The sequence below is a fragment of the Rattus rattus genome, chromosome 18 (genome assembly GCF_011064425.1).
Source record: "Rattus rattus isolate New Zealand chromosome 18, Rrattus_CSIRO_v1, whole genome shotgun sequence".
Lineage (NCBI taxonomy): Eukaryota > Metazoa > Chordata > Mammalia > Rodentia > Muridae > Rattus > Rattus rattus.
The window spans coordinates 42,508,841-42,527,222 of NC_046171.1; the positions used below are offsets into that span (position 1 = coordinate 42,508,841).

General features: G+C 41.9%; 1 protein-coding gene across 2 annotated transcripts in view; it reads left to right on the forward strand.

Annotated features, from left to right (window-relative positions):
• The window catches only part of Sec63 (SEC63 homolog, protein translocation regulator), a 68,393-nt gene that overhangs the window by 39,256 nt on the left and 10,755 nt on the right, over positions 1-18,382 (forward strand). Inside the window, exons 9-18 of one of the 2 annotated variants that reach the window (XM_032888245.1) lie at positions 1,305-1,399; positions 1,494-1,626; positions 3,582-3,674; positions 4,840-4,994; positions 6,676-6,823; positions 9,111-9,193; positions 11,890-11,949; positions 12,111-12,284; positions 14,503-14,661; positions 15,341-15,442. In XM_032888245.1, coding sequence (XP_032744136.1) covers positions 1,305-1,399; positions 1,494-1,626; positions 3,582-3,674; positions 4,840-4,994; positions 6,676-6,823; positions 9,111-9,193; positions 11,890-11,949; positions 12,111-12,284; positions 14,503-14,661; positions 15,341-15,442 — 1,202 coding nt within the window. The remainder of the gene's footprint in view (positions 1-1,304; positions 1,400-1,493; positions 1,627-3,581; positions 3,675-4,839; positions 4,995-6,675; positions 6,824-9,110; positions 9,194-11,889; positions 11,950-12,110; positions 12,285-14,502; positions 14,662-15,340; positions 15,443-18,382) is intronic. The other variant, XM_032888246.1, reaches the window with a different exon arrangement.

An 18,382-nucleotide genomic window follows, 5' to 3' on the forward strand; every position in this document is an offset into this window, starting at 1 on the left:
AATCGTAAATATGCATATATACACCTACCCACACACAGAGACACACTTACATATATGTCATGAAAGTTACAACAAGACTACCTGGGAAAAGAAAGTACTAGCTGGAAAGAGAGGGACAGATGTGGTCCAGATAGCTGACATAATTGACCAAATGTGGGAGCCCCTTACTGTGTGTGGTAAATAGAGGCTGCAGCAAGAATGACTCTGACCTTCTCTTGTGCATGCTTACTACTCCTATGTTGGACTACAGTAGGAACTCTGTTCCTTACAAGAGCATTTCATGGCTTTGTTTTGCCCTGGGATACTGATTTAAGAGAGTGGTGCTTAGTCTCATGTCATTCTGTCACAAAGCATTTATACATCCTCATCTGTCTTTGGGACAGTTTTTTTCTTCTATTTTTTTTCTTAACCCACATGAAAATATTTGAGCCCTGTGTGGTGGTAGTATACACCTTTAACCCCAGCACTTGGGAGGCTGGGGCAGGCAGGTCTTGGTGAGTTTCAGGCCAGCCCGATCTCTACATATTAAGTTCTAGACCAAAGTTACATGGGAAGGCCATCTGCAAAAAAAAAATAATATTTTTATAGTAGTAGTTCATATATTTCCCGTGCCTGCTATTTTTGGGGCACACCTGAAGCACTGAAGTACAAGGAGGAGTGTGAGGGGTCGTTATTGCCTAGGCCGTTTGGGCAGGAAGGGACAGACCTGTATCTCTGCTCTTCAGCACTGCTGCAGTCCCCTTCCTTTGTTGTTATGTGTGTATTTTCTGCTGTTAAAGATAAGGTAAGACTGGTGGTTAAAGTGAGATTGGCGAGTAGTGCCAGCCCTTAAAGAGCTGTTAAGATAATACTGTGGCACATGGAATTGTGTGTTTCCACGAAACTCCCCAAGGTTCCAGAATTTTGGTTACTCCATAATCTGAGAAGTCATGGACTAAGGAGAGTCTCTCGCTTTTGGTACTACTTAATCTGGAGGTCACTCTCTTACATGCAACAGTCTAACGTCATATGTCACACTAATGCTCTCCAGCAGGCTCCTTTGGAACACATGCTTAGTTTAGAAACATGCTATTTTAACTGTCCAGTTGCTTTTGTGTTCTTAGTTTGATAAACACCTGTGTGTATTTTTAAAAGTTAAGTTTTTTTGTTGTTTTGTTCGTTGTTGATGTTGTTTTAGTGGGAGATGTTAATTTACTTGCCAGTAGTGGAGGTCAGATGACTTCTCAGCATATTGCATGATTAGGAAGAGAAATCAGTAGATAAACAAATACCTATTTACCATTGTATTTGTGTTTTTTCCCTAGGTCTCATCATGGTTTTAGCTGGAGCTTCTGAATTTGATCCTCAATATAATAAAGATGCCACAAGCAGGCCAACAGATAATGTTTTAATACCTCAGGTTAGGCTCATCTTACAGACTCCTCAGTGAGCAATGAAATACCAAAGTGAATGATTCATGTCATGTTTCTGAATAATTCCTTTATTTGTCTTAGCTAATCAGGGAAATTGGCAGCATAAATTTAAAGAAGAATGAACCTCCACTTACCTGTCCATATAGCCTGAAGGCCAGAGTTCTTTTACTGTCTCATCTTGCTAGAATGAAAATTCCTGAGACACTGGAAGAAGGTATTTGTGATTAACATTTGAAGGGCTTTAAGGGGACCAAAGCAGCAGATACAAGCAGTTCTGGCGACTCAGTCCTCAGATGCTGTTCTTTTTTCCCCAACCACGTAGTTGTTTATATTTCTTTTAAAAAAATCTATATGCTGTGCACATATTTTACAGATAGTTTAAGGTCTGCATCAGGTGCTTTGGCAAATGTCAAAATGTGTTGTTTGGAGACGCGAGTACTTTGTATGAGACGGTTGCTAACCGCGGGTTAGCGAGGGTTCGTACTGGCTTTGCTTTTTGTCCGCAGTGCTGTCTCTCTGCTATCCTCGTCTTTCTCAGCTCTCTCCGGACTAAGATCATAGCTGTGGAGCATCATGTCTGACTCCTAGGTTTTTTTTGAGAAAAGAACTTGAAAGCCTTTTAGCAGGGACAAAAGTGGATTTTATAGCAAATGTCTGACCCTCTTAATCCAACATAATTCTCTCCATTTCTCAGTATTAACCACAGAGAAGTGGTTTGATCTTTACTTAAAGGTTCACTCACTCACAAGAGAGTGTTTGAAGCTCTCTCCTTCCTCTTTAGAACAGAGGCTTGAGATGGAGGCATTTGCAGAGACCATGGATGGATGCCGTCTCCTTTTCAGTAGGACTTAGAACGCACTGTCCTAAGGACAAGTGTGCTTTTTGAATGAAATCTTTCTGCTGCATCACTGTCCAACTAGTGGTGCAGCCCGGACGTCTGACAATATGGCGGTCTAGTGCTCAGTCCTTGGTGCCAGCCAGCGGGTGCTTCGGGTGGAAGGGAAGGGGGGAGTTAGGCACCACCATTGGAATTACTTTGAAATAAATGAGTAGTTTTGTTATTAATGTTCTGTGCACATATATAGGCACTTTTACTAGTAATTTCTCACACATAGGTGACCTGCTTTTTAGGCAGAATACAAAATTTAATAGATTTCATTTTAAAAGTTAGTTTTATTTACCTGGGTATTCTTTCTGCGTGTGTATACTGGTACCACAGAGGCCTGAAGAGAGAGGGCATTGGGTCCCCTGGAATTGCAGTTATGAGGAGTTTAGCTGTTGGAAGTTGAACTCAAGTCATCTACAAGAGTAGCCAGAGCTCGTTCGTAACCCTTGAGCCATCTCTCCTCAAATGGAGAAATGTAAATGTGAATGTTAAAGAACTATAAAAGCACTTATTTCTACTGCTGGTGCTTGGCCTCAGGATCTGACTGCCTGTGCTCTCTGCATAGCTCTGTTTCCAGGCTGTTAGAATTTTTTAATATAATTTTTATTTTAATGTATATGAGTATTTTGCCCACAATATGTGTTCCGCGCCTGAGAAGGCCAGAAAGAGAGTATTAGATCACCTGGGACTATAGTACAGACTGTTGTCAGCCGCCATGTTGAATCTGGGTCCTCTGAAGAGCGATCGGTGCTCTCACCCACTGAGTTTTCTTTGCCAGCCCGTTTTGTGTATGTTTGTTTCTGGAAGGTGGACTCAGATCATCAGGCTTGCAGCAGAAGCTAAGCACAAGGAGTGCTTAGCCAGCCCCTTGGTTAACTTCTTCCCCTTTCTGCATTTACTGACTTTATTCTCACTCATGGTCTCTGTGTTTAACCACAGTTACAGGAGCATAATAGCTGCAGGAATAGAACAGTCCCAGAGATAGCGGGATTGGAATTGAATTCATGATTAAGACCGTTTTAAAGAAAATAAGGAATATATAATAAATAGTACCCCATTCTGTTAGAATTTTGGCTTTGCTACATCTTCTGCTAGTGATGACTTTCTGTCTTGTGTTTGCAGTAATGTTGAGGAGAAATGTTCTTTGAAACATTAAGATTCTGAGGCTGGGTAGAATATTTAAGGGCAGCACATTTTGTGCTAGCCTTGGGCTTCAAGTGGGAAAGGTGTTTTGACTGTAAGGTAGAATAGTTTATTTCAGGGTTTTTGCTTTGCCTTTTCAGATCAACAGTTCATGCTGAAAAAGTGTCCTGCTCTGCTTCAGGAAATGGTGAATGTAATCTGCCAGTTGATAATAATGGCCTGGAGCGTGGAAGGTGAGGGGGGGGAGGGGAGGAGGGGGGGAGGAGGGGAGGAGGAAGAGGAGGGAGAGGAGGGGGGGAGGAGGGGGAGGAGGAAGAGGAGGGAGAGGAGGAGATGAAGATAGAATTGTGCTTGCCCTGGGGGCGTGGCCTGGTTCACTTAACAGTTAGGGCTTTATGAAGATGTAATTATAGTTCGTACACCAGGGTCGGGGTTCTCAGATTGCTTACGGCTCATTCTTTTCATTTGCTTTATTTTTAGTGCTTTAAACCTTTTCTTTCCTCTGAATACTTTTGAGTTATTTTTGTATTTTCACAGTGTTTGAAATAATTTTTTAATTGGCATAATACGGTTTTTTGTTTGTTTTGTATGAAAAGAACAGGAATTTTTGGCCATTATTGGAAAAGAAGAGGCTAAAAAAAAAAAGGAGAGTGTTTATAGTTTCTTGTTGGTGATTTTAATTCTTGGCAGTGTTACAGTGCCTTTGGAATGTCCCAACATCTGCTTGTTGGAGTTAACACAAGAGTTCTTAGCAAGGCGGGACGTAATCCTGTAACTTCAGCACTGCTTAGGCACAGGAAGGAGTCCTGCTTGAAGCCAGTCTGGGCTTCACACAGCAACCTCATTGCCTCAAAGTAAACAAAAATACATCTGAAAACACAAAATCTCTCCTACTTTTTGAAATGGGCTCTTGCTGTATAGCCACACTGGCTTTGAACTCAGTCTTTCTCCCTCAGCTTCCTAAGCAGAAGGTTTCCCTGTGCTCCACCACGCCTGGCTCAGGACATTTGGGGATTCGTGTTTGTGGCTGCATCTTACTCCGTCACCCAGGCTGGTCTTGAAAGCACTGCCCTCACCTCAGCTCCCCGGTGCTAGGATTGCCATCCAGGGCTTGGGAGTGCGGCTGCTCTCCAGGTTACGTCATGGCGTGGTGTTAGCGCCTGATGCTTTATGATTATTGGAGTTGATAGAGAGATTTTTGTTAAATTAATGGTTGTTGCTGGGTAATGCACAATGACCAATTTTATGTATTTTTAACATTTTTTTCAGTAGCTTTAAAGGAAAATCAATATCCAGATCTTGAATTTTAGGTGTTAGATGTTAGTGTGATTTTATCCCTTGTGATAAAAGTATAAAAAGTATAGCTCTTTTGTTTCTTTTTCTCCTGTTCTTTCTAAGAAAGGGAGTTTCGTGCTCCAACTTTGGCATCCTTAGAAAACTGCATGAAGCTTTCCCAGATGGCTGTTCAGGGGCTGCAGCAGTTCAAGTCTCCTCTTCTGCAGCTCCCTCACATCGAAGAAGACAATCTTAGAAGAGTTTCGAACCACAAAAAGGTTTGTTGACTGCTTCCTAGTCAAAGTTTAGCAACTTGTGTAACAAGGGAATGTGAATAAAAGAAGTGTTCTAGACTTCATTATGTGGGTTTCTTAGATTTAGAATTTTTTTTTTTTTTTGGTTCGTATTTCTTGATTAGGTGGTTTTATGTATTTTGCTATTATAGAATTACTGTTTTGCATTGAGTAAATTTTAGTTAATACTTTGTACATCTCAAAGATTTATATATCAAGTAATAATACACTGTATACTTTCCATTTTGTTTTTGACTTAAAAGCTGGGTAGTTGTTATAGTTGAGTATGAACAAAACTAAAAAAAAGCGAAGTATTTACAAAACTAATGTTGGATGGATGGTAGTCAAGTGCTTGCTTGGTATGCACAGGACCCTGGGTCAGTACCATCTAGTTACAGGGCGTGGGAGGATGCGGTCATTAAGAGAATTTCTTTTTTTTTTTTAAAGATTTATTTCTTATATATAAGTACTCTTCAGACACACCAGAAGAGGGCATCAGATCTCATTATAGATGGTTGTGAGCCACCATGTGGTTGCTGGGATTTGAACTCAGAACCTCTGGAAGAGCAGTCAGTGCTCTTAACCACTAAGCCATCTCTCCAGCCCGAGAATTTCTTTTTTTAGGAAATACAGTAAACACTTGAATATTTCAAAAGTATGTAGAAATGAAAAGGTTTGGGAAATAAAAGAAAACAGAGTTGTGATTATAGGAGGAGATTTTAAGCATTTCTCTTGGGCGTGGTGGTGTGAGCATGTATTGTATGCTCAGCCTTTTGGGAGGATGAAGCAGGAGGGTTGTAGGAAATTGAGGCCTAGGCTAAGTAGTGAACTGGAGGCCAACCTGGGCCAGAGTGAGCCCGTTTTAAGAAAACAAAGAGAGAGAGGGGCTGGAGAGATGGCTCAGTGGCTAAGAGTACCGACTGCTCTTCTAGAGATCTTGAGTTCAAATCCCAGCAACCACATGGTGGCTCACAGCCATCTGTAATGAGAACTGATGCCCTCTTCTAGTGTGTCTGAAGAGAACTACAGTGTACTTGTATATAATAAATAAATAAATCTTTAAAAAAGTATTTATAAAAAAAAGAAAACAAAGAGAAAAAGAAAAAAGTTACTTTGTATACAATAAAAGAAGTAAGTTAAAGATAGGCTTTGGATTTGGTGGTGTTAAAGGAAATAACTGTATAAGAAATCGGTGTCCAAGTTCAGTTTATTAGTCATTGCCGTTATGTTACACACGAGTCTACACCAGCATTGAGTTGAAATTCACCTGCCTCATGATTTAATCTCTGTGAAAATGAAAAGTACCTAGTACTTAACTTTCAATTAATTTAAATATATTAGATTTATTGCATAGAAAACTTCTAGAGGCCACCTGTACTTGGAAGATTTTCTTTTTAAGGCTGAAAATAAATTTAGGACAACAGTTTATTGTTTTATTCTATATGAACATGTTTTTATTTTTATGCTGTCTTTTTTCTGATAAAAACAAATCCTGTAAGGAATTTATAAAACAAACTTAGTTTTAATGGTCTTGCTTTGAAATGCCCATAATGATAACTTTTTATGAAGTTGCTGGCTTTTATTTGGTCAGCATGCCAATAATTTTCATTGGATGAAAATTTTTATTTATTTATTCATTCATTTTATTTATTTATTTTTTTTTTAGTTCAAAATTAAAAGTATCCAGGATTTGGTCAGTTTAAAAGAAGCAGATCGTCATAGTCTGCTGCACTTCCTTGAAGATGAAAAGTATGAAGAGGTCATGGCAGTTCTTGGGAGTTTCCCGTATGTGACCATGGACATAAAATCACAGGGTGAGTGGGTTCCCTGTGCACATTGATGATCTGCTCTCGTTTACTTGAGCCAGGCTCCTCCTTTGTCCCTTCATCTCACTACTCTGTCTCTCCAGCCTTCATCGACCTTTTAGGTCAGGTTCTTCAGGCCTGGAGAGGTCTTCCTCCGCCTTACCAGAGCTGAGGTGCACACAGGCACGCTCCCCTGTCCTCCTTCCTGACACTTTAATAATGTGATTGTAGTTAGACTGTGCAGAGCTGTGGTTGTTTTTGTCAAAACCCTGTTTTTATCTTTGTCACAGTTGTGCTGAGTACGAGGACACTGTTTTGTAGTTGGACATTGGATTATTGATTTGTGTGTGTGCCAATCTCCTGTAACTGGAAATTGGCTCTGAGTGAGGACAGGAAACTTAACCTTAGTTGAATCCTTCACGAGTGGAGCTGGGCAGGAGGTCATGCTCAGAGTGTAGAATATGGAACCCTGATATAGAACCCTGTGGTTTCTTTATTTCTTGTCATATCGTAGGCTGCCATTCCTGTCCTAACCCTGGCTATTCTGTGCAGTCTTTCTTCAAGTTAATGTTCTTAGAATACCAGTTATAATCTTGAAAGTGCCTTTGGGGCACTCCTGCATCAGGGCCCATTGGCAGTTCCTTCAGTTCCTTTTCAGTGGAGTCCTGGTATCCTCTTGTAATTGCTTAACTTCCCAAAGAATCCAAGAGGTGTCCACATGTAGTGAAAGGAGGAGATCTTTCACATATATTATTAAAAGAAATAGTTATTTAGTGCTAAAATTAGCATTTATCTATAGTAGGCTTTGAAAATTACTGTGCCTGTGCTTCGTGTGTTTTTTTTTAATCTCTGTGTCTGTTTAAATGAAAAGACTTAACTTTCTACCAACATAATTGCCCTGTCACAGTTTTAATAGCTGAACAGTATCCTTGAGCACAGGAGTACTGTTAAATGAGTTCCTAAAATTGAGATGCTAGGGACAGGGAAGCAAATAGTAGCATCTGGTTTGGTTTACGGTGTGTATAGGATATCTGCAAAGTGTTTATGTATAGTTAATAAACAACTTCTGGAATTTGGGAGTTTCCTTTTAGATTAGTGAGTTTTTAGACTTCAAAGTCACTAATCTAAATGCTGCGTTTAGGGGCTGGAAAGATAACCTCAGATGTGAAGTGTACCTCCTGTGTCAGGTGCTGGTGACTCAGACCTCTAATCTCGGATTTTGGGAGGCAGAGGAACGTGGACTCTGAGTTTCAAGCCAACCTGGGATATAAAGCAAGTTCCAGGACAGCCAGGACTACACAGGGAACCTTAGGACAGCCAGGACTACACAGGGAACCCTAGGACAGCCAGGACTACACAGGGAACCCTAGGACAGCCAGGACTACACAGGGAACCCTAGGACAGCCAGGACTACACAGGGAACCCTAGGACAGCCAGGACTACACAGGGAACCCTAGGACAGCCAGGACTACACAGGGAACCCTAGGACAGCCAGGACTACACAGGGAACCCTAGGACAGCCAGGACTACACAGGGAACCCTAGGACAGCCAGGACTACACAGGGAACCCTGTCTTGAAAAACAACTCCAATAAGGCCACACCTCCTAATAGTGCTGCTCCCTAGGCTAAGGCCAATCAAGCCACCACACTCATCCTCATGACATACCTCTTCCCGAAAGGCCACACCTCCTGATTGATTCTTCCTAAGGTACCAGCTGGGGACCAAGCATTCAAACTGTCACATCTGCTGGACAGTATTCTTTTATAAAGATACGGAATTCTACACAAGTTCGCATGTCATCCTTGCACACAGACAACACTAACCTTCCTGCTTTTGTACTTGTGTGTTTTTCCAAAGCTCTCCCTTAAAACCCTTTTTACTGTGAAGAAAGTATGTTGAAGTTACTGCTTTAAATGTTGCTTTTTAAATGTTTGAGGTCATTGGAATGTTAGATTTTATTATTTTATCCTTTTCCTCAGGCATTGGCCAGAGAAGTAAAATTACACTATATCCTACCTACAAAGTCGGCTTTGAGACTGGGCAGTGCTAGTGCAGCCGTGAGGCTTGGCTTCTTGAGTGGAGGTGGTAGGAAGTGAATCACGGTAGTTCCTCAAGGGTTAGGGAAGCAGTTGTCGGAGACACCCAGAGGCCTTACAGTTATCAGATTATTTTAATAAGCTTTTAAAAAGATGTTCAAACTACTGAAGTACAGATTGTTTGGGACAAGGTAACCCTGCTGTGTGCATTGACTGAGAACTGGTTTTTCTGTTTCGTTCTGTGCTCCTGCCTCACAGTGTTGGATGATGAAGACAGCAACAACATCACAGTAGGGTCCCTGGTCACAGTGCTGGTTAAACTGACGAGGCAGACGATGGCTGTGAGTAGTTACTGTGTGACTCACTTATCTACACTTACTTACGTGTGTTTACTATTACGGAGGCTGATTTGTGTGAGAATGCACATGTATGTGCACATGGGTGCACATAGTCAATATCTGATTTTGCAGCGCGTTTGAGATGGTGTCGCTCAATGGCCTTGTGTTTGCCAATTTAGTGAGGCTGCCTGGCCAGCTCGTACCAGAGATCCACCTCCCTAGTTACTGGAGTTCTAAGCATGTGCTATCCATCATGTCTGGGTTCTAAGCATGTGCTACCCATCATGTCTGGCTTTAATCTTTCTTTCTTTCTTTCTTTCTTTCTTTCTTTCTTTCTTTCTTTCTTTCTTTCTTTCTTTCTTTCTTTCAGATTTAGTCATTGTGTGTGTATGAATGTTTTACCTGTTTGTTTGCATATACATATGCATATATATATACACCACATGAGTTCCTGGTGACCACAGAGGTCAGAAGAGGACATAGGAGGTTATGAGGCACCATATGGGATCTTAGAATTGAACCCGGGACCTCTGTCAAGAGCACTAAGTGTCCTAAACCACTGTGGTACCTTTCTGGGTCTCCAACCCCATACTGTTTAAAGCATTGATTCTCGGGATCATGCCGGGCCTCATGCCTGTGTGGCTGGTGCTTCACTGACTGAGCTGTCTTCCCAGCTCAGTGTTTGTTTTCTTTCTTGCTCTGTAACCCACATGGCTCTGTTCCTTTTGGCTTAGCCTCCTGGAGGCTGTGACTACAGACATGCACATCCCACTTTATTTGTAATTGCATTTTTATACTTTGAGTTAAGCTTTTTATGTATGTTTTTGTCAGTTTAAAAGCATGTTCTTAAAGCTTGTAACATCTAAATTAACAAGTTCTGTTAGATTTTTTACAGTATTTATTCTCATAATAGAGCTTTCATATGCACTAAAAACTTAGAAATAGATTAATACTTTGTTTATTGGTAATTGTCCATGCTATGTTTATGTGAGTATAGTTTTTATGCTTTAATGTGCTGCCTATATAGCAATTATTTATTTTTTTTCTTTTCTTTTTTTTCGGAGCTGGGGACCAAACCTGGGGCCCTGCGCTTGCTAGGCAAGCGCTCTACCACTGAGCTAAATCCCCAACCCCCTATGTAGCAATTATTGTTGATAATTTCGTTGCCTTCATTCTAGTAAATTCTTTACTGTTTATTCTGGCTTCCTTAAAATATTTAAAAATTACACTCAGATTAACTTACAATAATTTATGATGTCCAGAAAGCAATTTAAACACCAGAGAAAGTATAGGGAAACATCATGATCACTCTGAAATCCCACTGCTCATTTCTTAAACCATCTAATAGGCATGTGCTGTAGAGTTAAATATTTTTTTAAATAGTAAAATCCACCGTCCATGTCCCTTCCCAGTTCCAGATGACCTGTCTATGTTCCTGTGCTATCCTCATAGTCCGTTTGGGTCTCTGTAGTGAACATCCAAACATACGTCTACCACGTACACTGATACGTGCTCTTTTAACATACACTTGTATATATTTCTTCCACCTTGTTGTCCTATTTCTGTTACCTTTCAAGTTACTTAATGAAGTTATCACTCAGGCTTTTTATTTTGTGTGTGTGTGTGTGTGTGTGTGTGTGTGTGTGTGTGTGTGTGTGTGTGTGTGTGTTTGTGGAAAATCCCTTGGGCTTTCAGGCCAGCTGGGCCAGCCAAGTCTGAGTCCGTGAGAGAACTTGCCTCAAAAAATTGTGTGAACGAAAATAATAAGCCTTTAGATCCCAACCTCTGGCTCTACATGTGCACCCGTGCGCACACACATAGTGTTGGTTCAGTGGTACATACTTACTTGTAGCATGTGTGAGGAGCAAGGCTCTTTACCCATCACTTCAGACAAACAAAATCCAAAGCTGTATAGTGCTAGTGTGGTGGCACATGTCCATAATTCCAGCAACTTGGGCTCAGGAGCCTGAGACAGGGGGATTGTGAATTCAGGGCAACTGGGTTACATGAGACCCTGTCAAAACCATAAAAACAAACAAAATGGTGATGCCACCTTACTGATTTCTTAATTAGACTAGCCTGTCTCTTGTAGAGCTTAATAATTATGTTTGCCTTAATTTGTTGGCTTTCGTAATTCTAAGATATTTATTATATGTACCCTCTACCTCTACCACTTGTCATTTTCCAGAATGCATTCTTTACTGTGTTCTAATTGAGCTTTGAATTGTAAACGTGTACTTTCTGTATTGATTCTAATTAAATTATATGATTAATGGATATACTTTTAGGATATGTGAATTTTCTTGACAATCTACTGATAGTATTAAATAAATTTACAGTAGTCCCTTGAGGGTGAAAATTAGAACAGTGTTATATATTTAAATTTCCATTATAATATTCTTGTTTGATTAGTATTAGAATGAAATGAAATTTTAAATTGAAATTATTTGACTTTAAAATGAATAAGCATATATTAAGTCATGGAGTTTTTTAACTAGACTGCTTTCGAAGTCTATGTGCAATAGCTGTGAGATAGTTCGGAAGGTTGCTAACTGGGTATGTACAGACTTACGACTGCCGCCTACTCACCCTCCCAATTGCAACCGATTAACAGAGCTTTATGGATAAACATTTTGGAAGAGTTTATTTCCCATCTGACAGACAGCTGTGGGCTTACAGTGCTGTTCTTGTGCCTCTAGGAAGTGTTTGAAAAGGAGCAGTCCATCTGTGCTGCTGAGGAACAGCCCACAGAAGACGGGGTAACGGCCTGCTTTCTTACCTTCTTGGTGAAGAAAGTGCTCTTTTCTTCTTTGGTTGACTTATAGTACTGCGGGGTATAATGCAGCCTATGAAAACATTTATTCTCGTCAGTCTCCTCTAAAGATGACTGTTAGCCTTAATAGTCGTATGTGGTTTGCAGCAGAGTGATGCCAACAAGAACAAGGCCAAAGGAGGATGGCAGCAGAAGAACAAAGGACCCAAGAAAATGCCCAAATCCAAAAAAAAGAAGCCTTTAAAAAAAAAACCCACAACTGTGCCCTTACCTCAGGGAAAGCAGCAGAAGCAAAAGCAGGCAAATGGAGTTGTCGGAAGTGTAAGTTACAGTTTCTGTTACTGTTGTTACAGATGTAGTCTGTGTGTGGTAACCGTTCAGATGTGTACACAGTTCCTGCAGTTCACATGCGAATATCTACAGTAAGCCCAAGCCAAGATTTGACATCCTTTCTTTATTTTTCCCCTTTCAAAGGCTGGAAATGGACTCAGCACCTCACGGATACAGTGACAGCGCTCAGCTGCTGAGCTGTACCTGTGAGGACGTAGGAGCTCGGGGCTGAGAGCAGTTAGGAGGGTCTGTGTTCTGCATAGAACCTGAAATGTGTCCCTACACCTACATCAGGTGTCACAACCCCTGTAACTCCATCTCCAGGGCATCTGTCATCTCTGGTGTCTGCAGGCAGCTACACTTACATGTGTACATGCCACATACAGATACAAGCATGCACACACAGTTAAAAAATATTTAAGAAATAATATAAAACCGTGTTAGCATTCAGGAGAGCCGTGAGTCTCCTCATAGGCAGGGACTCTTCCCCTCAGTACTCCCATCTCTAACTTCTGTGACTGTTACCATATGTGTGTAGTGCCCACGATGGCCAAAAGAGGGCATTGGCTTCTCTGGAACTGGAGTTACAGATGGATCTTAGCTGCCACATAGGTGCTAGGAGTGGGTTCTCTAGAAAAAAAGCCGTCTCTCCAGTCCTGATGTTCTTCCCCCCTCCCTCCCTCCTGTCTTTCACTTTTTGAGATGGGATCTTTTTTTTTTTTTTTTTGCCCTGCCCCTTAAAGATTTATTTATTTATTTATTATATATGTAAGTACACTGTAGCTGTCTTCAGACACACCAGAAGAGGCCATCAGATCCTATTATAGATGGTTGTGGGATTTGAACTCAGGACCTCTGGAAGAGTATCAGTGCTTATAACCACTGAGCCATCTCTCCAGCCTCCAAGATGGGATCGTATTATGCAGCCCTGGCTAGCCTGGAACTCACTGTGTAGACCAAGATGGCCAGGTTATACCTGCCTCTGCCTCCTCGGTGCTGAGATCAAAGATGTGTGCTGCAATGCCCACTGCTGCTTCTTCTCTCCTTTTCTCTTCTCCTCTTTTCTCTTCTCCTTCCTTTCCTTTTCCTTTTCCTTTTCCTTTCCCTCCCTCCCTCCCTCCCTCCTCCCTCCGGCATGTTGACGCACATCTTAAAGAGGCAGGGGCAGTGGAGACTACCCTGGTCTACAGAGCAAGTTCTAGAACAGCCAGGAAAACTTTCTCAAAAAAAAAAAAAAAAAGCAAAAAATTACTTATTTTTATTTATGTGTCTATATGAATGTATGTTGTGTGTGTGCATGTGCGTATTTGTATTTGTTCATGAGTGCAAGCTGTGAATTCATTTTCATTATTACCGTCAGCTTCAGCTCTGTGTTCTACCTTGAATGAATTTTTGCCGATAATGTAAATTCTGAGATATTTATTCCAGTATTGATTGAAAATACAATCTTTTCCTTGCTGAATTAGAGTGGCATTTTGTTTAGAGCAAGTGGCCCTGTTGCTTGTAATGTGTCACTCTGTCACCATAGTCCACTCATGTGCTTATTCCTACGCTGTTGTCACACTTGCTGAATGGTAGCGCTTAGTCTTTACCTATGAGAGTGTAAACTCCCTAGCTTGTCATTTTACTTACTTTCTTAACACATCCAACTATACATTTAGAGTGAGTAATTTTCTCTAGAAATAATTACTAAATTTAGACTGACAGTGTTTGAGTCTCTGGTTTGATGTGGGGAATTAACACAGTACCTACGGTTCCTGAGTCTTGGTTCACACTGCTGCCTGTCCTCATGACCTTAGAGCTTCTGTACATTTCCTCAGCAGGAGCACAGGCGTGGACATTTGCGCTGCTGTGTACTTAATGACTTTCCTTGCTTCTTTTTAGTGACATAACGATGTCTTTCAGTGGCTGCTGCTGCTCTGCAGGCACGGAATAGCTGTTTGTTAAGCTTGCCCTTGTGTCAAGGCATCTAGTGATGTGATGTTGATTTTGACCGTTTGTGGGGTTGTAATTGCTCCACATGTGCACTTGCAGCCGTTGTCAGTGAAGACAATTTTTCTTTGAACCTTTATGTCCTCCATCCATTTCTGCCTTTTGCCTTTCTAATCTCGAGCCGGTTAGCTGTGTTGACAGTGAATTAGCTTCGGAGACTCAGAATGGTATATGCTGACTGAGATGTTGAGAACTTTGTTTTTGCTCTGCCTTGCAGGAAGCTGCAATGAAGGAGGAAGAGGAGGACATTTCTGACAAAGGCAGTGACTCTGAAGAGGAGGAGACCAATAGAGACTCGCAGAGCGAGAAGGACGATGGCAGTGACAGAGACTCCGACAGAGAGCAGGATGAGAAGCAAAGCAAAGACGACGAAGCAGTAAGACCTGCTGTCCTGTCCCTGTCCTGTCCCTGTCCCTGTCCCTGTCCCTGTCCCTGTCCCTCCTGACCCCTGATACTGAGAGCAGAGCCCAGAGCACACCCCACGCTCCAGATTTGTAGTTGAAATCATTGGAATCCGGTTTCTGATGATCACTGAGCTGGAGGTTCGTTTGTTTGATTGTTTACTTGCCTTAACTCGTCCATTTTGGAATCTTCCTACTTTAAGAATGTATTTGTTTTGAGGTATTCTAAAGGAAAAATTTCAGGGATTCTAAAGGAAAATTGTTTCAGCCAAGAATTCGAAACCCGTTTTCTTAAATTTGTTGAAATTACAAAGCAGAGTAGGTCTTGTGTCTGAGAGACACCAGTTTGGTCTTTTAAGGACAGTCCAGTGACGGGAGGGAGTGTCTGTGGAGAAAGGAGTAAGGGGAGGCAGTTGGCGGCAGGACAGTCCCCAGAAGGCTCTTCATGGCTTCCACATCATACTTAGACCTACGCAAACCCGACACTAGACAGTCAGGAAAGGGGAAGCTTCTATTAGTTGCTGATGATAAGGGTGAGATTTGTGGAAATGAACTTAAAGTCCTTTGTTGGCATCGTCAGAGTAAAGGCTAAGACTCATCTAAGTGATCTCTGTGAGGTACCAGCTGTCAGGTGTTAATGTTTTCTTCTCCTAGGAGTGGCAAGAGCTCCAGCAAAGTATACAGAGAAAGGAGAGAGCTCTTCTGGAGACCAAGTCGAAGATAACACACCCTGTGTATAGTCTTTACTTTCCCGAGGTGAGTTTTGCTCAGCCTAGCTCGTCTTCTTTCCATAGATTCATCACTAGGCTTGCATTGCTTTGTGGGGTGGGTGCTTATTGCTCCAAGGTGTAATAACTAGTTTATTTTGATAGGTCACCCTCATAACAAAGGGTATATTGTAACATGAATTACTCTCTGTGAGTACGTTGCTTACAGGGGATTAATTTTTAGGTCTGTATGGTTCCCTATGCTTCTGTCACCTTTGGTCCTGTTACTACGTGTTGTGCTTAATGGCTGTTTCATTGAGAGGAGGCATTATAAGATGAATGTATTCACTTTATTTTGGTTACTTGGCTGTTCTGAGTCTTTCACCCACATGGAGTTTTTAGTAGAATGAAAGACATTCTTCTTTCTGAGGGTTCTTTACCTAGCTACTTGGTACTGTTGTACTGGGAAGGGTTTGTGACCCCCAAAGACCACCAAGGAGCTGACTCCGATGTAATCCCATTAGGGTCTCTTTACTACAAACTCAAGTTTGGGTTTGGGCTTACTCACTACAGGCCAACAGGACTGTTTGGTGAAGCCGCCCCAAACTCATCGGGCAAGGTTTTATAGGAAATAGAAGTAAAGGAGGGGAGACCCAGCCTGGCAAGTGTCAGGGGAAGTGTCTGACGTAAGCCCACAGGTGGGTGCCCTGAAGCGAGACTGTATACAGTCACGAACGGGCTGACAGAACATCTGAAACCATCAGACTGATCTTTGACTCACTGTTGCTAGGAAGCTGCTAGGGAGTGACTCTGGCTAAGGACAAGCCATGGGTTCCTTTCTGGTGCCTGGGTTTAGCTGTAGGTCAAGATCTCGGGCTATTGGGGGAAGGAATAGCTTTAGCCTCTCACTCCCCCCTTTCTCTGCTAACTAGAAGGCTCAATCATGGGACTTCCTGAAGCATATGTATACGCTTTGTTATGGAGGGACTGGTAGTGACGTTTTATTATCATCTCAGTCTATCATAATGTTTATTTTGTGACATCAGGGTTATCTCAGTGCCAGTATCAGCTACATCTAATTTTGTGAAGACAGCTAGTAAGAGGGCTGTCGTTATGACTCGGTTAACTCAGGTCTGGATGTATTGGTGACCTGAAAGGATTGACCATCATACTTTAGAGGGGGTCAGGTTTATCATTGTCCAGTTCTCATGGTGTCATCCCTGTAGCTTGAACAGAGGCCCCAACAGTGGGAAACGGGATGGGGGGAGGCAGTCCTGAGGCTGAGTTTCTTCCTATTGGTCAGGGTCATCTTCAACTGCAAATGGTTGTGTGGTAGATCTATGCTGCAATCTCAACAACCTCCGTGGCGATGGGTGTGGTCAAGATGACATCATAGAGAGACTTTTTTTTTTTATTTTTTTCCTCCATTTTATTAACTTGGGTATTTCTTATTTACATTTGGATTGTTATTCTCTTTCCTGGTTTCCTAGCCAACATCCCCTTAACCCTCCCCTCCTCTTCTATATGGGTGTTCCCTCCCCATCCTCCCCCATTACTGCCCCCCCCCAACAATCACGTTCACTGGGGTTCAGTCTTGCAGGACCAAGGGCTTCCCCTTCCACTGGTGCTTTACTATGCTATTCATTGCTACCTATGCAGTTGGAGCCCAGGGTCAGTCCATGTATAGTCTTTGGGTAGTGGCTTAGTCCTGGAAGCTCTGGTTGGTTGGCATTGTTGTTCATATGGGATCTCAAGCCCCTTCAAGCTCTTTCAGTCCTTTCTCTGATTACTTCAACGGGGGTCCCATTCTCAGTTCATTGGTTTGCTACTGGCATTCGCCTATGTATTTGCTGTATTCTGGCTGTGTCTCTCAGGAGAGATCTACATCCGGTTCCTGTCAGCTTGCACTTCTTTGCTTCATCCATCTTATCTAGTTTGGTGGCTGTATATATATGGGCCACATGTGGGGCAGGCTCTGAATGGGTGTTCCTTGTGCCTCTGTTCTAAACCTTGCCTCCCTATTCCCTCCCAAGGGTATTCTTGTTCCCCTTTTAAAGAAGGAGTGAAGCATTCGCATTTTGGTCATCCTTCTTGAGTTTCATGTGTTCTGCATCTAGGATAATTTGAGCATTTGGGCTAATAGCCAATTATCAATGAGTGCATACCATGTCTGTTTTTCTGTGATTGGGTTACCTCACTCAGGATATTTTTTCCAGTTCCATCCATTTGCCTATGAATTTCATAAAGTCATTGTTTTTGATAGCTGAGTAATATTCCATTGTGTAGATGTACCACATTTTCTGTATCCATTCCTCTGTTGAAGGGCATCTGGGTTCTTTCCAGCTTCTGGCTATTATAAATAAGGCTGCTATGAACATAGAGGAGCATGTGTCTTTGTTATATGTTGGGGCATCTTTTGGGTATATGCCCAAGAGAGGTATAGCTGGGTCGTCAGGTAGTTCAATGTCCAATTTTCTGAGGAACCTCCAGACTGATTTCCAGAATGGTTGTACCAGTCTGCAATCCCACCAACAATGGAGGAGTGTTCCTCTTTCTCCGCATCCTCGCCAGCATCTGCTGTCCCCTGAGTTTTTGATCTTAGCCATTCTGACTGGTGTGAGGTGGAATCTCAGGGTTGTTTTGATTTGCATTTCCCTTATGACTAAAGATGTTGAACATTTCTTTAGGTGTTTCTCAGCCATTCGGCATTCCTCAGCTGTGAATTCTTTGTTTAGCTCTGAACCCCATTTTTTAATAGGGTTGTTTGTCTCCCTGCGGTCTAACTTCTTGAGTTCAAAAAGAAGCTTTGCAGTTTTATGAGAACCCATTTGTCGATTCTTGATCTTGGAGCATAAGCCATTGGTGTTTTGTTCAGGAAATTTTCTCCAGTGCCTATGTGTTCGAGATGCTTCCCCACTTTTTCTTCTATTGAAGAGGTTTGAGTGTATCTGGTTTGATGTGGAGGTCCTTGATCCACTTGGACTTAAGC